At 25.4% G+C, this 16,034-nt stretch overlaps 3 protein-coding genes across 3 annotated transcripts; 2 read left to right on the top strand and 1 right to left on the bottom strand.

The window, feature by feature from the left end:
* Positions 1-207: 207 nt before the first annotated feature.
* Positions 208-4,444, top strand: Tm9sf3 (transmembrane 9 superfamily protein member 3). The gene is made up of 9 exons (XM_074247749.1): positions 208-784; positions 864-1,059; positions 1,141-1,263; positions 1,362-1,609; positions 1,690-1,929; positions 2,008-2,292; positions 2,367-2,722; positions 2,790-2,873; positions 2,955-4,444. The coding sequence occupies exons 1-9, from the start codon at positions 689-691 to the stop codon at positions 3,097-3,099; spliced, it is 1,773 nt and encodes a 590-aa protein (XP_074103850.1). The 5' UTR covers positions 208-688; the 3' UTR covers positions 3,100-4,444.
* On the top strand, positions 4,205-9,285 carry LOC141530563 (uncharacterized). Its single transcript, XM_074247747.1, has 12 exons — positions 4,205-4,335; positions 4,564-4,757; positions 4,827-4,934; positions 5,015-5,246; positions 5,315-5,555; positions 5,633-6,031; positions 6,092-6,204; positions 6,277-6,407; positions 6,485-6,813; positions 6,886-7,764; positions 7,869-8,089; positions 8,173-9,285. The coding sequence occupies exons 2-12, from the start codon at positions 4,589-4,591 to the stop codon at positions 8,567-8,569; spliced, it is 3,219 nt and encodes a 1,072-aa protein (XP_074103848.1). The 5' UTR covers positions 4,205-4,335; positions 4,564-4,588; the 3' UTR covers positions 8,570-9,285.
* Positions 9,286-10,484: 1,199 nt separating this feature from the next.
* LOC141530784 (uncharacterized) lies at positions 10,485-15,576 on the bottom strand. Its single transcript, XM_074248099.1, is given in 3 exon segments — positions 10,485-14,170; positions 14,173-14,916; positions 15,253-15,576. Coding segments are annotated over 2 exon segments (3,942 nt in total). The 5' UTR covers positions 14,854-14,916; positions 15,253-15,576; the 3' UTR covers positions 10,485-10,909.
* Between the last annotated feature and the right edge of the window lie 458 nt (positions 15,577-16,034).

Raw genomic sequence — 16,034 nt, forward strand, 5'->3', positions numbered from 1 at the left:
TTTCATGTGACGATAAATATTTTATATTCATTCTTTCTTCGAAGCAGAGCAGCACTGGCACACAGATAGAACAGATAGCTGTTTTATTATTATTATTATTATTATTATTATTATTATTATTATTATTATTATTATTATTATTATTATTATTATTATTATTATTATTATTATTATTATTATTATTATTATTATTATTATTATTATTGTAGTTGATTATTACTCTCTATACTCTATACGCTCTACTCTTATCTTTACTCCTTTACTCTTGTCTCTCTTCTACTAAAGTTGACTGGTATGTGTCCAATATGCATATAATGTCATATATATATATTTGGTATTACATGAAAAATAATAAAAAAATATAAAAGAAAAATATGTAAGACAAAGTTGGATTTTATTTCTTAAATAAAGTATTATTGTTATTCTGAAAAAAATAAATACATTAATGCACAATTTACATTATTTTATTAAAGATAATAATAATAGTAATAAACAAGTGTACTCGTGTCGGCTTTATTTAACATAAAAACTTTTTAATGCAATTTAGTGAATTATTGGGGAATACTCCCCTAAATAATTGATATAATATCTTAATTTATATTTTTTTCTAAATAAATAAATAATAAATTATTTTTAATTAGTACTCCTAATTGAAAAAAATAATTCTTAATAATAAAGTTAATTAAAAATGAAGTTAATACGTAAAATATCATCTTCGTTATTATTTGGTATATTATTATACCAGTGTACTCAGTTGACATTTGCTGATGAACATAATCATATTGTAAGTACAAATGATTAATAATAATAATAATAATAAGTTTGAAAATTTTTTTAATATTGTTATATTTAAATAAATATAGTATGAAGATAATGAACAAGTTGTGTTATGGATGAGTACCATTGGGCCTTATCACAATAGACAAGAAACATATGCCTATGATTCTTTACCTTTTTGCAAAGGTCAGAAAGAGGCAATTGATCATTATCATGAAACGTTGTCAGAAGCTCTACAAGGTATTGAACTAAAATTTAGTGGTCTGGATATTGAATTCAAAGGTAATTCAAATCAATCTATCTTATTTATTTAAAACTATTATATTTATTAATAAAAGTAATTGCATGTTTTATTTTAAACAGTTCCAGTCCCAAAAACAACTGTCTGCACTATTGATTTAACTGAAAATGATATGAAAGCATTCGTTTATGCTATTAAAAATCAGTATTGGTACCAAATGTACATAGATAATCTTCCAATATGGGGTATTTATCATCATAATTAATTGTATCTACTTATACGTATACAATATATATATATATATATATATATATTTTTTTTTTTTTTTTTTTTTATATACTAGGAGTTGTTGGTGAATTTGAAGATAATAATGATCATTTATCATACTATTTATTTACTCACAAAAAATTCGACATTGGATACAATGATAAACAAATTGTTGATGTTAATTCAACTACTGACAGCGTTAAAGTTAAATTAACTCCAAATGCACACATAACGTTTACTTATGAAGTTAACTGGAAGAAAAGTAATGTCAAGTTTGAAGATAGATTTGATAAATATTTAGAACCAAAGTTCTTTCAACATAGAGTAAATATTATTATCATTATATTATATATATATATATATATATATATAAAATTAACGTAATATGATTTTTAAAATTAAAGATCCATTGGTTCAGTATTTTCAATAGTTTTATGATGGTAATTTTTCTCGTTGGACTTGTCTCAATGATATTGATGCGTACACTGAGAAAAGACTACGCAAGATACAGTAAAGACGAAGAAATAGATGACATTGAACGAGATTTAGGTGATGAGTATGGTTGGAAACAAGTTCATGGTGATGTATTTCGACCAGCTAGTCATCCTATTTTATTTTCGGCATTAATAGGAGCTGGTTATCAGGTGGATTTATTATTATTATTGTTATAATTAATATTGTTATTAATAATATTAATATTAATATTAATATTAATATTACAGGTGACTGTTGTAGTACTCAGTGTTATAATATTTGCAATACTTGGAGAGCTTTATACTGAACGTGGATCAATGCTTTCAACAGCAATATTTATGTACGCTGCAACATCACCAGTTAATGGTTACGCTGGTGGAGGACTTTATGCGCGTATGGGTGGACGAGTATGGATAAAACAAATGCTGTTAAGTGCATTTATGCTACCAATTATGGTTTGCGGTACAGCATTTTTTATAAATTTTATCGCCATGTATTATCACGCAAGCCGTGCTATTCCCTTTGGTTCAATGGTAATTAATAAATAAATAAATAATTAATATTTTAATTGAAAAATTTAAATAAATAATTACTATTATTTTTATAGGTTGCAGTAACGTGTATATGCGTATTTGTTATTTTACCATTAACATTAGTTGGAACGATATTGGGGCGTAATCTTGGTGGAACACCAGATGCACCATGCAGAGTTAATGCAGTGCCCCGACCAATTCCTGAAAAAAAATGGTTTATGGAACCTCTGATAATTATTTTACTCGGTGGTATTCTTCCTTTTGGTTCAATATTTATTGAAATGTACTTTATTTTTACTTCATTTTGGGCCTACAAAATATACTATGTTTATGGATTTATGTTATTGGTATTTGTTATTTTAATGATTGTAACTGTTTGTGTAACAATCGTATGCACTTACTTTTTATTAAATGCTGAAGATTACAGATGGTAAGTTTAATTTTTATTTTTTATTGATTGTTAAAAAATTATTTTTAATAACATTTTATTATTTTAGGCAATGGACAAGCTTTTTAGCTGCTGCTTCCACCGCTGGTTACGTCTATATTTATTCATTTTACTACTTTTTCTTTAAAACAAAGTAAGTACCTGTTATTTTTATTAAAATTATACTGACTAATGATAGAGGGTTCATTTAATAATAACTATTATTCTTTTAAAGAATGTATGGACTTTTCCAAACTGCATTTTACTTCAGTTACATGGCACTCTTCAGTTTAACTCTTGGTATCATGTGTGGTACAGTTGGATATATTGGTACTAATGCATTTGTTCGTAAAATTTATTCTACCGTTAAAATAGATTAAATTTTATTATTATTATTATTATTATTATTATTATTATTATTATTATTATTATTATTATTTGTATTCAATTTTAATAATTATTTCATTTAATTGTAAAGAAAAGAAAAAAGAAAAACATGCTGATCAATTACAAAATTTCTATACGGCATTATCATTATCATTATGATGACATTATTATACTTTTGTATATGAATGAAAGACGAGACTTAACTTTAACATAATTAAATAAATAAAAATAAAAAAAAACAAAAAATAACCTTGATTATTAACATTTTTAATAAAATTATCAAGTATGATATGTAAAGTAATTTATAGTTAAATTTAATAAGTAAAAAAAAAAAATAATAATAACTACCAATATTTGTAATAACTCGAGATAAAAATTTTTATCATTTACTCGCAAGTCTTCTTAAAGAATATTGTGTTCCACAAACAATTAAACACGTAGCCAATGGAGAAAATATAGTAATAATAAATAATACAATAATATATGTGTAAATTTATGATAAAATAATTATATATACATATATAATAATAATAATATATTTTAATTTATTATTAATAATAATAATTAGTAATTGCTATTAAATTAGCAATTAATTAATCATAACAAGCTATGTAAATGAATAAAATATAAATAATTTATATACAGAAATAATTAAATCAATGAAGATAATTTAAAATACCGCTTCCAAATATTTATTAATCTAGATTTAAATTTATTTAGATGTTATAAATTAAAGGAAATAATTGCGGTATCTGTATTATTGAACATGCTGGAATGAACAAGTGCCAAACCCGATAATAAAGTTTATTCTATATAATATGTATATATAGATAATAGATAATAGTTAATAAAATAATGAAAAGTTGAAAAGTTTAATAAAGGAAATAAAAAGGATAGAGAGCAAGCTTGCTCGAACAGATCAATAAACCGGGCGAAACCCCCGGCACGTGGATCGCATTTACAGCCATCCCCCTTTTATTTATGCTTTCTCCAGCATCCAGCTTCTACTATTGATGCTACTGTTACTACTGAGGAGAAGGCGGCGGTCCAGTGTTAAACTGTGTTCAACTTATACATTATATACTTTAAATCGGATACTGGATATGAATATTCAGCTGGACGCAAATTCAAGTTATTTTATCTTGTACTATTATTTTTCATAGTACTTACAGTCTACTACAGTAGTATTGTTTAATTAAATAAATAAACGATAAACAAATATTAATTAGGTAGATATTATATTTTTAAAAATAATAATAATATTATATCAATTAATTTTAATAGAAAAATTGTACTTTTAATTTAATAAAAAATCAAAATATATAAATTTAATACGTTTGGCTTTGTTTTATCAGTTAACAATTAATAATATATACAATATACAAGATTCGGTGAATTAATTTTAGTGAAAAAATTTCTTTTAAATAATTATATTAGTGATTGTTAAATAATTAAAGTTACAGAATTTAAATTACGTACGACATGTACATCGCAGGAACAACAGGAATAGTAGTTTTTTACAGTACGATTTTAGGAATCACTATTTGGAGTGTTTTTACAAAAAGAAAAAAATTAAACAACAAATCTTTGGATTATTTGATATTTGGAAATCGTAATATTGGATTAATTTTAGGAATTTCTACACTCGTTGGTAAGATAAATATATAATAATTTATTTTTATTAATATTGATTTATTTATAATCTACAATGGTTTTTAAGCAACATGGAGTGGAAGAGTTTTCATCTATGGTACTGTTGAAACAATATTCAGTAAAAATTTGACTTGGTGTCAAGTGCCCATTGGCTACAGTTTTAGTCTTATTTTTGGTAAGTTGTAAATAAAAAAAAAAAAAAAAAAAAATGTTTAATTTACTAATAATAATAATAATAATTTATCGATAATACAGGCGCAATATTGTTTATTAAACCAATAAGAAATGATAAAAAATTTTTAACTATACTTGATCCTTTTCAACAAAAATACGGCCCACGATTGGGTAGCTTACTTTTTATATCAACATTATTTAGCGATCTCTTCTGGTGTGCATCTATAATTAAAGCACTTTCAAATACTATTAGTTTAATTTTAAAAATTGACAGTAATATCAGCATTTCTGTAGGATTAATTGTTGTAATAACGTAAGTCACACTTATAAATAAATAACTTATTAATTATATTTATTGTTATAATTATATATTTTATTTAGTTATACAATACTTATTGGAGGAATTTATAAAACTAGTATTGCTGATGTTGTTCAAGTTATTTTTTTAATTGTTGGATTGGGAATAGCAACTCCTTATGTGATATTAAATCCAGCTGTGGTATCTTTAGAAAAAAATTTTATTAAAAATAATAATGATTGGCTTGATGAGGTTGCTGTAGAAGACCTTGCCGATTGGATCGATCGTTTATTGTTGCTTACATTTGGAGGACTATCATGTCAGGTATATCAATAATCAATTATTATTAATTAAGTTTTTATAAGTTTTTATAAATTTTCTTTTTTTTTATTTTTTTATAGAGTTATTTTCAGCAAATGATCAGTATAAAAAGTACATCCAACGCTAAAATAATATCAATTGTATCAATGTTAATTTGTTTAGCGTTAACATTGCCATCTATATTAATAGGACTTGCTGCAAGAGAAATAAATTGGTCTTTAATTGATAATGATAATGATGATGATGATAATGATAATAGTAGTATTAATAAAACTAGTTTAAGAGTTATTAATTCTGATGATATGAATAATGGATCAATAATTTTGCCAATTATTTTGAAATATTTAACACCTCAATGGGTTGGATTTATAAGTTTGGGAGCTATTACAGCTTCTGTAATCTCCTCTTCTACATCCAGTATTTTATCCAGTAGTTTTATATTTGTTAGAAATATATATAAAATAATAATCAGACCCAAGGTACATACAATATTTTGATATTTTGATATATTTTTATATTATTATTTATTATATTTACAGGCTTCTGACAATGAACTTTTGTGGATTTTGAGAATAACTATTGTTCTTATTACTTTTATGTCTGGTGGAATTGTTTTTAGTATTGATGGCAATGCAAGCGTATACTATTTATCGTAAGTAAAATTTATAACAATATTAATTAAATATATATATATATATATAAAAATATTTTTTAACAAAACAAGATACTTGGCTTCGGATTTTACCTACGTACTACTATTTCCTCAATTACTTGGTGTTATTTATTGGCCATCACTGATTGATACTTACGGATACCTTGCAGGCTATTTTATTTCAATAATTATGAGAATTGCCGGTTTGTTAAATTATTATATTTTATATAAACATGTTAAATAATGATAATAATAGTTTAATATTTTTTATTATACACAGGAGGAGAAAAAAAATTAGGCCTTTGGCCACCATTGATAAATTATCCTTTTTTTTATAATCAAACTCAAAATCAAAAATTTCCATTTCGCACTCTAATCGTTATATCTTCAATAATTATTCAATTACTTGTAAGTTTTATTACAAAAAGTATATTTACTCAACACAATACTACTGGTGATGGTAATCACAAAAAGACATACTGCCCAAAATGTTGTGATTTTCTCGGTATTTATTCTTTATCTGGTAAAAAAGGATCAAAAAAACAGTCCAGTGTTGCTCAAAGTAGCTCAGGTGCTGCACTAATTCTTGATGATTCTGCTATTACTCAGGTATAATTATCAAAATAATAAAAATAAAAATAAAAATATTATTACATAAATTTATTTATTTATTTATTTTAGGAAGGTTCATTACGTGATGGATGTGATTCAACTGATAGTCAAGAAGAATTAACAGCAACATTAGTTGATAATAATTATCATCACCAGTATAATCAAAACAACCACCACCGCCACCACCACCACCACCAACAACAACAACAACAACAGCAATTACATCAAGATTCATCATTAATATCTAAAAAAATTAATTTTAATAATTTTAAAGGTGAACATACACTTCATCGCGGTATGAGCGTTCAAAACACTCCTGTCACCCGGGTCGATCGTAGTGCTTTTTCAAAAAATTCTACTCAAACACCAGGAAGAAATAATATTAATATTAATAACAACAATCATTTAGATTCAGAACAAATTTTAGCTGTAAGAAATTTAATTCCAGTTTCTTGTTATTTAAAAACCACCAATGAATCACCAAATAATATTAATTTATTAAATCACAGTAATAATAATAATAATAATAATAATAATAATAATAATAATAATAATAATAATAATAATAATAATACAGTTACTGTACCATCAACACCATCATTTTCTAATCAATCACATAATAATTTAACAACAACAAATTCTTCCAATGTGATATATGGAAAATTAGAAAGTATAAAAACAACAAAAGATAGAGAAAATAAAGCAAGTGGTGTTATTTCGGGAGATCGAAGCTTTCTAGAGTTAAATCTAAATCATAATTTAAATAATTTAAAAGAAGGTAAAGTTGAGTCTGGTAGTGGTGTAGGAGTATCAGTATCATCATCATCATCATCATCATCATCATCATCATCATTACTATCTACTGGAATTGTAAAGAAAAATGTCGTTGGTGTTAAACTTGTTGGTATGGATGGAATGACTATGACTACTTTACGACGTCCCTCTCAAGTACAGTATTATATATTTACATGATTTATATATATATATATATATATATATATATATATTATTATCACAACGTATGTAATGTAAATTTATTAATATATTAACAGAGTACATTTTCGCCAACACCGTCTGTTGAATTAGTCAACATTTTAGACAATAAAAAACAATGCGGCACCACCGGAGAATCAAGTGTCAGTGGACCAATATCATTATTACCTATACCAACGTCTACTTTGGGAGTTGAAGCTTGTAAAATTCATGGTACTTCTGTTGATGGTTCAGGTAATGACCACTGTCGAATTAAACGAGGAATTGTACGACATCACAGGTATATATATTCATTTTTAATTAATTACTATTAATATTAATTAATATTATTAATATTGACATTAATTTTTTTCAATTTTTTAGTTTTAATGAAACTGGTGATCGAACGTTAACTACTCTTGCTCGACAACCAGTATATCCATCAATGCCATTACGTACAGAAGACTGTAGAATGACAGTATTAATGACTAATAAAAAAGACCGAAAAACAAGTGCTAGCCATATAGATAGATATTCTTCAGTATCCGATGATAAGGAGCATAGTAATCGTTTTATTACTAATTCTACTGGAGTTACTGGAGTAGAAAGCAGACGTGGGCTTGTTATAAGTCCTACCTATGGCATTTACGGATCAACGATCACTCCTACTGATATTAATTATTCCACTACTTTTATTTATAACAATACCAATATCAATAATGATAATAACGATGATTATCATGACGACCAAGATAACAATGAGGCAATTAGTAAATTTTAATTTTAATTTTAATTATTATTATTATTATTTTGCTATTAAATGCTAAGGGGGGGGGGGGTTATCCCCGGAGTCCGATTCTCCGAGGGCCCAGCCTGAGCTCCATCCGTTACTACTGGACTACTCTGCACAACAAGGCGGTTAGTGATCACAGCAGGCCAAAGTCATTTCCCTTAAGAGACGGAGAGAACCAAGTAAAACAGCCTTCTGCATCCTAACTGCCAAGAACTCAGCTTTTGATGAGCAAGCTGGAACTTTGGCAAGTGAGGATACAAAAGACTGTTTCATCCCTCCTAGGACGCCAACAATCAGGACGACAAGCTTGACACGGTAACCTGGGTAAAGTTTGCCAATTTCAAACAGGAGATCCTGATATATTTGTCTTTTGTGCTCTTCTTTGGCTGAGATGTTGTATTCAGCCGGGGCCGAGAACTCAATGACATAAATGTCACGAGTGGCCTTGTCGAAGAGCACAATATCAGGTTTGTTGTGATCTATCCGCCGGGTTGTTGTAAATGGCATGTTCCAATAAATTTTGCAACTGTCATTTTTTGCAACTGTCATTATTTTAATTATTATTATTATTATTATTATTATTATTATTATTATTATTATGCCGATAAATAATATCTTTTTAAATATTTTTTATTTGTATAATACTCTACATCAATTAAAACAACTTTGTACAAAGTAATACTTGCTCAATTTTACTTATAAAAAAACAATATTTATAATAATATATATATAATCGAATTGTAGATTTCTTTAGTCATCTATCATTTCAACAATTAATATATCCATTATATATGTATAAATACTCATTATTTTTTTTTCATATCTTTGCATCGTTATTGATGTTAAATTTTTACCATATATGTTTAATTAATACTTTTAATTTGAATATATTATACGCAAAACTAAAATTCAATTTATTATAAATTAATAATTTTTTGTAGAAATTTTATCTATATTTTTAATATAAATACATAACGTTTGACGGGATATTCTTTATTATAGTTATACACATATGTTTATTCTAAATCAAAAATGAAATTTGTGGGTAAATGAATTATTATAATAAACGGTAATATTTTGATATATATAAATAAAAATTATGATAATTGGTATTTATGTATTATGATAAATACAAAATATTGATACCAATTATATGTATTGTAACAAACACGACAAAAAAAAAAAAAAAAAAAAGACATCTGTGACCTGCGCCAGTATTACTAATTATTATTTAAGTATACAAAATAAGCAAAATACTTATGTAGATAATTTATACATATTATGTATATGCATGTACTGTGTGCTCTAAAAATTAAATAATTAATTACCGAATCAAAAATACTAATAACTAATAACAATAATTACATTTATAATTATTTCAAGCTTTATTATAATCAAAAAAATAATTATTAATTTTTATTATATAAAAAAAAAAAAAAAAGTGTTTTCCGTTAATTTTTTTAGTTGACAACATTTGGAGATGTAGAAAAAATATAATCTAGGGCATTATGTAAAGTATAGCATTAATGTAGAAAAAGAAAAGTAAAAAAAATGCTTTTTAGAATTATTAATTTTGTGTACACTAATACATACAACTTTGTAGAGTATTTAATTTTTATAAAAAGTCACTTTAAATTAAAAAAATTATCACAAAGGATCAAAATTGATAACACTATAATATAAACAATATGGAATATAATTTATTATTAATTATTAGTTATTGAAAATTCTATGAACTCGGTGTGCCAAAAATTGTTCCATATACACTTGCATATAATATTAATATAGAAATAACATTATTATAGTTTTAACTTATGATAAGTAATACCATATACTACTAGTCATTTTATTAAATGTATTTCATTAAAATATGTTAAGTCAAATAAATTTGCATCAATTGTAATTAATTTTTTACTAAACAGTTTATTGTAGTAATTTTTTATAAAAATTATAAATTTAATTATAATTTACATAATTTTTAAGAATAACATTACATATGTATGTCGAAAATAATAATTAATAATAATAATAATAATAAAGCAGCTAAATATTATATTGAGTATAATGTACATAGCTCTTTTTTATTTCCAAATCTAAATTATTTTATTATTAAACAAGAACAACATCATCATTATCATCATCATCATCATCATCAACTACCATAAAAGAACTAATGAAAGATAAAATTATTTGTGGTTGTCACTTTACTACCAAAATATTATTAATGGAAATATAATTTAATAATACTAATTTATAAATAATTATTTCTTTAATATATGTACAATAATCTATACCAAAGACTCTTTGAAATTGATATATAATAGATTTTCATACTAGATGTGGAATACAAGAATGATTTTTATAATTATTGTATAAATGAAATTTTTTCTGACACAACTCACAAAAATGATAATGATAAGTATCGTTATGTTTCTTTAACGCTTCTGGGCCCTGAAAACCCTGTAAAAATGGACACTGTAAACAAAGTAATAAACCATTACCCTGTAAACAAGCATAATGATTCATTCTCATGTGTTGATTTAAATCATCTATTGAATTTGATTGATAACTCATACAAATAGGACACTTATGTGGATTAATCGTTGTAGTTGTTGATGTTGTTGTTGTTGTTGTTGTTGTTGTTGTTGTTGTTGTTGTTGCTGTTGGTTTTATTTTAGTTATTGATTCGCTGGTGTTGTTTATTATAGTATTGGTAAGATTATTTGTATTGATGGGTATAAATTGTACTTGAGTTGATAATGATTCACCAGCTGAAGGTTTAACTTGAGTTTCACCAGCTGCAAAAGCACTCGTAGTTATATTATGTTGAAGAACATGTTGAATTATTTTATTTTTATCCAATGTATCAAATTTGCAAAATTTACAACTAAACATTTTTTGTTTTTCATTAGAACTTGCAACAACCGTTAATGACAATGATGATGACGATGATGATGATGATGATGATGATGATGATGACGATGACGATGAAGATGATGATGGTTGTAATAAAATTCTTTTTAATGTACTTGTATTATTATTATTTTCAACATTTTTAGGCGCCGATGATCGAGTACAGTGAACACTTGATACATGTTCAACGAGATCCTCTTGTTTTTGACACTGATAACTAAGACAAACAGGGCATGTGATGATGATAGGAAATGATTTTTGATTATCCTTGTGGATTTTATTACCGGTGGTTATGTTTGATAATGAATTTCCTTTTTTTGAATTTAAATCTGAAATTTTTTTAATCATCGTTGTAATGCTACTTACTGGCAACCTAATTGTTGAATTAATACTGGCTGAACTAGTTTTTGGTATTGAAGAATTAATAATCATCGTCGTCGTCACTTTTGTTGTAGCTACAGCAGTATCTTTATCAGGAACATTAACTGGTAATGATGGTAATGATGATGATGATGATGATGATGTTATTGGTAATATTAGAGCAGCTCTCATTGTTGGAATTTGTCCTTTTAGATTTTTAGTTAACGTACTTTTGTGTCCAATCAAATGTTCATTTAATGAGGTTACGTTTTCAAATGCTGCTTTACAATGTTGGCAAATAAAATTTTTTACCGCTTGCAACTCTGAAAAATTTTTAACGCGCAAAAATTTTTTCGGTTTATCCAAATAATTTCTTTCATCCGTAATATCTTCCTCAATATCATAATTATTGTGTAACGTTGTACCTGCTGTTGTTGTTGCTGATTCCGTTAAAATAATTTCTTCAATATTATTAGGTTTAGTATTTTCAATATTATTATAATGCAAATAATTATGAGTTTTAGTATTTATCGGTGATTGTGAGGATTTTTTTGTTGCTATTTCACTAGTTGTATCATCACTAGTTGTTTTTATTTTAGGATTAGTTTTATTAAAATTTTTAACAACATTAATGCACTCTACCGAAGGTTGAATGTGTTTTTGATTATTTACAATTAATTCAACATTTTTATTGTATGTAGACGGTTCTGTTGTTGATATATTACTAAATTTAGTTATCAGTGAGTTGTTGTTATTATTATTATTATTATTATTATTATTATTATTATTATTATTATTATTATTGTTAAAAATAAAGTTTGGTATAACTATATTTTCTCTAGTGGCACATTTAGAAATAATTGGAGCAAGTTTTGAAGATTCTACTAAACCTTGATTTGAAAGATTAATTTGGTGATTATTGACGATACTGACAGGAGTTAAGTTTTTATCATTAGATATTATTATTGGTGGTGGTGTTAATATTGTTGTTGTTAAAATGAGGGGTAATTTTTGGCATTGATTTTTCATATGATTTTCTAAAATACGTTCAGAAATAAATGGTATTTTACAGTCCGGACATTTAAATTCAGCTATAAAAATATATTTATCGTTTAATGTCGCATCAACTGGTAATTGTCCTTCTTTTTGTACATATACTTTTTGAAATGAATACAAACTGGCAATAAACATAGGATCTCGTACATGATTATACCAATGATTGTTAAATATTGTTCCGATACTGCTAAATACAACTTTGCAGATATTACAAACAATGGTAATTGATTTATTAGTATCAATACTGACATGTTCTTCAATATGTTGACGCATATTTGTTAATTCATCAAAAACTATATCACACGTAATACAAAATAATTTAACTAATCTACGACTTCGTCCTCCACTGTTCTCATTACACTTAGGACTAGTTCGATAGTGAGTTTCAAAACATTCACCACGTCGGTAAAATATACGGCATATTTCACAAAATAATACCATTTCTATTTGAACATGACACTCATTAATTTTATAATTATTGTGACAGTAACAAATAGTTACTTTATCATTTGTTTTTTCTGATGCTACTACTAATGATGATGATGATGATGATGATGATGATGGTATTATTGGTGGTTCCGTTGCTGTTTGATTTAAAATCGACAACTGTACGTTATTATCCAATTTTTGGCTATATTCGTCAATTAATTGTATATCATCATTATTATTATCACTGTTATTTGAATTTTTACTTTCCTTATTATCAGATATTTCTTGAATTTGCTTTTGCTGTTTTTCTTGTTGTGCTAACACAAATCTCTGTTGTAGCTCACGAGCTGTATGTGTATAAATGTGTTCTGCTAATTCTGCTGTACTGTCAAATATTCTTGAACAAACATTACAATCTAAAGTTTTAGATTTTGGTTCAAGTTTGCGCTTTATTCTTTGACCATTTTTCGATATATTCTTACAAGATCTATCTATTATTTTTTTTGATGTAATATCATTGTGTGATGTCGATGCACATTGAAATTGAAATTCATTGCTACTGGTAGTGGTAGTCATACCAGTTTCAGTAGTAGTAGTAGTAGTAGTAGTAGTAGTAGTAGTAGTAGTAGTAGTAGTAGTAGTAGTAGTAGTAGTAGTAGTAGTAGTAGTAGTAGTATTAACATTTGATACAATAACAGTAGCAGCAATTGGTGTTGCAGCAGCTTTAATGTTGGCAATAGCAGCAGAAGCCGTTTTCAACTGCCATTGCCGTACATGTGGGTCATCTATTTCTTCTAAACGTGGTGAAATTATTCTTACTTCTTTAATTAAATGGAAAGATTTATTTGAAGACTTTTATTGTTGTCTGTATTAATATTTTCTAACTGACAATTGACTAGTGTCGGAAATTCTTGTTCTATTGGAATTGGATTTTCATTTTTATTGTAATTTATTGTATTGTTGGTTGATTCTAAAAGTAATTGTTCCTTTTTTTTATACATACATCCTGGTATATCTTCATTAATATTATCTTTATTGTCATGTGTACCGGATAATAATTCAACATCAATAGAATTTGAGGTAATTTTGGGTAACAAAGTATCATCATTTATCAATTTAAAATCTGCAGATGGATTAATTTCTTTAAATTTCGTTTGTTGTTGAATTGAAGAATTGTCTTTTTTTAAAATATTAATAACATTAATATTATCATTATCCAAATCATTTGAACTTGATGAGTCATCCAACACATGCGATAATAATGATGAATCAAATACTTGACCTATAGAATTATTAGAAATTAATTTTCTTTTTGGTCTCAATAACCGACAATAGTCATTTAGATATGATTCTGACGATGAATTAAATCTTTTTCGACTACGACAAGAATAATTTCGTTCAGGTTGTCGTTCAGTTGTTCTTTTTCTCCACTTATTTATTTCACAAGTTGGTAATCTTATTAATAATACCGAACAAGGTAAACATTTTTTCAACAAGTCCTCTTTGTTATTCATTGTTTTTTATTTATGTTTGTTGATCAAATTTTTAATAGTCTGCCTTTGAAATTGATGTTGATTCTAAAACAAAACAAAAAAATTAATATATTTACTAACATAAAACTATCATTATAAACACATAATATCAATATTAAATTAGATTATTTTTTATCTCATTATCAAGAAAAATAAAAATTTTAATATTAATATTTAACTATATATAATTATTATTATGTTTTTCAACGTGTTTTATAGCTGTTAATATAAAAAATAAGTAAATAATTCAATTTAAATATTAATTTCTATGAAACTTTGTAATTTTAACATCAAAATATCAAATACCATTCAAATCTAGTTAACAATAAAAATAAATTGTATCATTTCAAAATTATTTTTTACCTATTTTATCATACTTACATTTTTGTTTTTTATTCATTCATATCAATAGTAGAGTTGTTGTTATTGACGTCATTGTTACTATTACATATGTATGTAGGTTATATATAATATAAATTATTTAAATAATAATTTCTTAACAATATTTTTGTACGTATATATTTATAGAGAGCTGTTATTAACGTTAAATTATTTAATTTATAATTTTAAACACAAAACCTCAATGATGAGATATAGTAAAAAAAATTAGGTTAGAAATTATTCGGACTTAATCATCATATATTCAACACTCAATTTAAAAGTGTAAAACAATACATATATCGACAATCGCATATAATTGAGACATGTTGGTTTACATTTTATAAAGATAAAAATAGCAAACTGACAAAAATATTAAGCTGATAAGTATTTACTCAATAAATATTTATTTATATACTATAGCATAGGCACGTATTTAAAACTTACATATACAAGTACATACTTACTTACAATTATATATATATATTGAAATCTATGAACGTTCTCTTTTGAGATTCGCGGAAAATACTGAAAGTAAAAAATATATATATATATATATAAAGGATAAATGTATTTCTCTCGTACACGATAAAATCTTCATGTAAAGAACTCCATGTTAAACATTTATATTAAATATATATTTATAGGGAATATTTGTATGGCAAAAATTTATTTATTCAACAATAATTACATGCAAAAATAAGTCCATGTACAACAAATCTATTTGAGATTAAGTCCGTGAAAAAATATTTCAGGTTTAAAATAAATCCATGCGTTAACATCTC

The sequence above is a fragment of the Cotesia typhae genome, unplaced genomic scaffold (genome assembly GCF_013202065.1).
Source record: "Cotesia typhae breed Kobodo isofemale line unplaced genomic scaffold, CoteBio_Ctyphae contig_5, whole genome shotgun sequence".
Taxonomy (NCBI): Eukaryota; Metazoa; Arthropoda; class Insecta; order Hymenoptera; family Braconidae; genus Cotesia; species Cotesia typhae.

What these genes read in the sequence shown, in the direction of transcription:
- LOC141530563 (XM_074247747.1), top strand. Translation starts at nt 4,589, where the DNA reads ATGTACATCGCAGGAACAACAGGAATAGTAGTTTTTTACAGTACGATT. An exon ending in CAGTTTTAGTCTTATTTTTG is followed by an intron (nt 4,935 to 5,014) that starts GTAAGTTGTAAA and finishes TCGATAATACAG; the next exon opens with GCGCAATATTGTTTATTAAA. An exon ending in AAATAATAATCAGACCCAAG is followed by an intron (nt 6,032 to 6,091) that starts GTACATACAATA and finishes TTATATTTACAG; the next exon opens with GCTTCTGACAATGAACTTTT.
- Tm9sf3 (XM_074247749.1), top strand. Translation starts at nt 689, where the DNA reads ATGAAGTTAATACGTAAAATATCATCTTCGTTATTATTTGGTATATTA. An exon ending in AGATAATCTTCCAATATGGG is followed by an intron (nt 1,264 to 1,361) that starts GTATTTATCATC and finishes TTTATATACTAG; the next exon opens with GAGTTGTTGGTGAATTTGAA. An exon ending in TAATAGGAGCTGGTTATCAG is followed by an intron (nt 1,930 to 2,007) that starts GTGGATTTATTA and finishes TTAATATTACAG; the next exon opens with GTGACTGTTGTAGTACTCAG.